Below are 4,733 nucleotides of genomic sequence, written 5' to 3'. Positions count from 1 at the left end.
ACAGCAACATACACGCAACACTCATAATGCCACCGCAAGGGACATGCAACATACAGCCATGAGGGTGAGCCCAGGGGATAGCACCCATCCATACAAGCCCAGTGATATAAAAGGCTCCAGGCACAAGCAAGAGAGTAGTCCATCTGAATCACATGGCAGTGCACATAACGTGGTACAGACTCCTACAACTGCCCTTGCCAGACCTCCACCCCTCTCTCCCTGTGAAGTCACCCTAGGAGACCAAGAACAGCAGCAGCAGGAGAGAGAAGACAAGGGTCCTGGAGGTACTTAATAATAGTAATAATAATAATAATTAGAATATATTTCTTTATTTAATTAAATGAAGATAATCTTTATTTTTCAGATTAATTTGATATTAATTTGTATCCGATGAAATGTGGCCTACTGATTGGTTGATACACACAGCAGCATAGCTTTGATGATAGACAAATCTATTACTGACAGCATTTATTACCGCTACATTCATATGAACACATGATCACTTCATTAAAGTTGCTCTTTCATATCTCTTCCTCATAGAAGTCCTCCCCCCACCTCCTCCTCCTCCTCCACTGTGTCTGGACACTGAGCTGACTGAGGATCCTGTACCACCACTGCCTCCTTCATCCCATCAGGACCCTCCAGGCTCCCCTCTCCAGGCTGTGTCCCCAACCGGGCCAAAACTGTCTCTAAAAAGGGTAAGATTTGCTCTACAAGCCCTTTACGTCTCTCCTGTCAATCTATACTGTAATTCAATACCATGATCCCATATATTGCCACTCCTGAATCTTCAATGTCTTGCAAGCTGTGATACTGAGAAATGTTACTGTGTGCAGAAACTATTATTCTTGAAAATGGCTACAGGGACACATCTGTAATACAGATCAGTGTGGAAAAACACAGCTATCCTTTGGACATGAGTATGACACTACACAAAAACACATCACCACCCATACAATACTTCTACATTTTCTTCACAAAAGAGAAACAGGATGTTGTTTCAACATCTCTCCGCAGGAAACATTGCCCTCCCAATCTCCCTATTATTGTTTGCTCTAGAAACAATGAAAACACAGACGAATGAAGCTAGACAACTTAGAGCAGAAGTATTAGGTACATGCAGTCACTTGATCACTGGGGAGTTCATGCATTTTTGCTTCGAGCACAGTGTATGAGGCCCCTTTCTCCACAAACATGAACTGTATTCCCTCTCCATCCAGGAGTATTGGAAAGAAAACAAATGCTCTTATAACAGAGAGAACATAATGATTTGACATTGCTTTCTGATGCCAGGTGAGGCTTTGGGTTGAAGGCTAGAATAACAGTCTTTGCCAAACTAAATGATTTGTCGTGCTTTTCTTCAATCCTACCTATAGGGCACTGCAGCAGAGCCAGAGAATATAACACCATCTAGTGGGGGGGATCTGAATGAACACACACTCCACTGCAGTCCAGAAGACAAGAACCTGGAGAGCAAGGGTGAGGCAATGTCAAATACATTTTTCACAATCTTTATCTAGTGATTTTCACAGTTGACCCTCTATTGTGTGTGCTTTGTAGAGGTGTGTGGCTTCTGTCGCAAGCCTGTGGCCCTAAGTGAACCAGCCATAGAGGCCCTGAACAGGACATACCATGACAGTTGCTTCCAATGCAGACAGTGCCATATCCCTTTGGCTGGACAACTGTACTACAACAAGGCAGGAATCCCACTCTGTGAGGACTGCTACCAGGTATAAATAACTTCCTTAATGGGAGATAATGACAATGATGATGATGACGACATTTAAAAAAATAAGTTTCTATTTATTCCTTTATGTGCACAAAACAACACAAGTGAGAAGACAAGAAAAATAGGAGGAAAATACACACACACACACACACACACAGACAGCCACACATGGACACAGATGTAACTCCTCCTCCTCAATCCTCACTCACGGACGTCTATAATTTATCGATGCCATGCTCACATTTTGCAATAATCTACTCTCTCTTCAGGCTAGTTTGGAACTTTGCTGGGCGTGTGGTGAAGTTATCAAAGACCATGTGATCCGTGCACTGGAGAGAGCTTACCATCCACATTGTTTTATATGTGCAACATGCAGCCAGCCAATTGGAGAGCAGAGATTTGCTCAGGGAGAAGTTGGGGAAGTGTATTGCCTTCTGGACTACTACAGGTGTGTAAATGCATAGCTGCACAAACACATACAGTACATCTGCTGAAACACACAAGCTTGATGGTGATGATGAACAATCCTAGAATAAAATACTTTTCTTTCTCTAATTTGGGGGATGAAGGAAATATGCACCCCAGTGTAGCGCCTGCCAGCAGCTGATCATTCCAAGAGAGGATGGCACAGACAGCTATACAGTGGAGTGTCTAGGACGCTCCTTCCATGAGGATTGCTATCGCTGTGAGGTACAGTGCAGTGCAGGAACACACAAATATGTGCACTATATGCATTATGTTTATTTGTATGCAGAATCTGCCAAATGGTCACTGAGACTGAGTGATCTACAGTTCCAACATCTCATAGTGACATTTTGCTCATGTTTTCAGGCCTGCAGTATTCAACTCTCACCAGAGCCAAATGACCAAGGCTGCCATCCAATGGATGGGAGGGTTCTCTGTAAGGCTTGTCACCTGACCCTGGTTCAGTCTGCCCAGCACTAACACTGACCTTATAACCAAGACAGGACTAAGCTGATCCAATTGGCACAGACATCATACTGCAATGGAGTCAATGGAAAAGCGCATGGAAGGAGTTATTGCGAAGAACTGTTAAGGACATTACAAAGCTGGTAAACAGGACAGTCTAATTCCAATCTAATTCCTCATTGTGGGAACCTGATTGTGAATGTCACAAACGTTCTTAACCACAGAGCTTTTAAGAATGATTCTGAAATATGGCTTATGTAGTAATATGTTTATAAATTGCCTCCTATACTTCTTTTATACTTGATCATTTTTGCACTCTTCTTAACACACACTAGTAATAATGCACCAAAGATATTTATTCAGCATACAAGTATTTCATGGTATGCATTTTTTCTTTTTTGAATATCAAGTATTTTCTTCATGTATCCTTTCATGAGTAAATAAACTAATATATTATATTTTGGGGCCTTTGTGTTTCGCTGCCTTATTTCTCACTATCCTTCCTGTATGGAGTATCAAAATGTTTGTACATTTGTCATACATATTTATATATAATTATATGCATTAATGCAATAATATATTATATTATATAATGCATAGAATGCATTTTGGACTTGTCAATCAATTGTCAATCAGCACATCTAAGAGGCCAAACTGAAGTAACATCAAATATCATAATTAAATCATTAATGATATCAATGTGGAAACTGTTTTTAAGATGAGTTACGTGGTCTTTTAGAGCAGCTCAATCGGTATGTCTTGCAGTCGAGGAAGGCGAATCTAGCCGATTAAATTAAGTATCGGCAAACTTACCCAAACTTAGCATGTAGTAGTAGGCTATATGGGGAATAAACCCACTGGATGGGGTGTTATGCGATACCAAGGGGCAGCTGAGGGCTACCAAATATGAAATATTCAATATTGTAGGCTAATGAATGATATCCTGTAAATTCTTGAAGAACATCTAAAGGCTTTCTGTCAAACCTTATTATAACCCAAAATCCATTCCATTGGTTATGTAGGTTATAAAGATAGGCTGAAGACAAACTTCTTCAATAGGCTTTTTATATGCAACTAATGGCCCCCCCGTCATTTCGGATGGTAAAAGAAGCAGTGGCATGGACAGTGGCATGGAACAATCTTCAAAAGATGTCATGTAGGCTAATTAACAATACAGAAAAAGATTGTTACCAAAATAGAAGAAGCTCTGTAGATTGTAGACCATCAGACAGTTTCCTCCTGGATTGTCCCGTGACGTCACCTGCATATCCTAGTCAAAGCAAAACAGTCCATCGGAACCTTCCCCATAGGCCGATATGTTGCGTTGTCGCACGTAGCAATGTAGTTTACGGTTAGGGATAGAGCTAGGTTGGTTAGGGCTAGGGCTAGGGCTATAATCCTGCTTTATCCTACTATTAGATCTATTTGTCTAACTTGTTTGTAGGCCTATTCTATCATAATTATGTAGGCTACCTTATGTTTTATGTAGCTGTTTGTCGTGCTTTGGTGAGAAACCGTTCAAATGCATCATTAACTTTAGTGTCATTTGAGTGTTTGATAACAGACATCATCCTACCCTACTGTCAGTTATTGTATGTGAATGACAACTTTACATCTTACGGGTATGCATTTAGTGTTTTCCCACACACCAAACTAAGTGGCAAGGGTAGATCAGCTGAGCCAAACAGACCCCATTTTGAGTAGCATTGATAACTACATCGAATACCCTGTCAAACACATTTATTGTCTTCTCAATAAATGTGTTTGACAATGCAAATTGTCCCTACAGTGTAAAGAATACATAATTAGTCTCCATGCTATTCAATAGCTGTCGCATGATCTCGGGAGCGCGCAAGTCATGAGAAACGAAGCCGTTCACACAGCTCGCGCGCAGCTCGCTCTCAGCCTCATAGCCTCAGGAGACACACAGGAGGGATCGGGACAGAGCTGCTAGGCCAAGATCTGCTTTTACACCAAATCTCTCGTCGCTCATTTTGTAAAGCGGACTTCCCGACCGGCGGGGATTAAAACGTGCTGGAGCATATGTGTATGAAGGGGGAAAGTAACGCACAGG

At 41.5% G+C, this 4,733-nt stretch overlaps 1 protein-coding gene across 3 annotated transcripts in view; it reads left to right on the top strand.

The window, feature by feature from the left end:
* fblim1 (filamin binding LIM protein 1) overlaps window positions 1-2,732 on the top strand; it is a 4,853-nt gene extending 2,121 nt beyond the window's left edge. For all 3 annotated transcript variants that reach the window (XM_080548260.1, XM_080548259.1, XM_080548261.1), the window contains exons 2-8: window positions 1-284; window positions 541-698; window positions 1,377-1,479; window positions 1,561-1,730; window positions 1,999-2,177; window positions 2,299-2,419; window positions 2,561-2,732. The exon at window positions 1-284 is cut by the window's left edge and continues 87 nt beyond it. In XM_080548260.1, coding sequence (XP_080404386.1) covers window positions 1-284; window positions 541-698; window positions 1,377-1,479; window positions 1,561-1,730; window positions 1,999-2,177; window positions 2,299-2,419; window positions 2,561-2,674 — 1,129 coding nt within the window. In that variant the 3' untranslated portion in view covers window positions 2,675-2,732. The remainder of the gene's footprint in view (window positions 285-540; window positions 699-1,376; window positions 1,480-1,560; window positions 1,731-1,998; window positions 2,178-2,298; window positions 2,420-2,560) is intronic.
* The last annotated feature ends 2,001 nt before the right edge of the window (window positions 2,733-4,733 follow it).

The sequence above is a fragment of the Nansenia antarctica genome (genome assembly GCF_963989245.1).
Source record: "Nansenia antarctica genome assembly, chromosome: 18".
Lineage (NCBI taxonomy): Eukaryota > Metazoa > Chordata > Actinopteri > Argentiniformes > Microstomatidae > Nansenia > Nansenia antarctica.
This window is presented reverse-complemented; position numbering and strand designations above follow the sequence as displayed.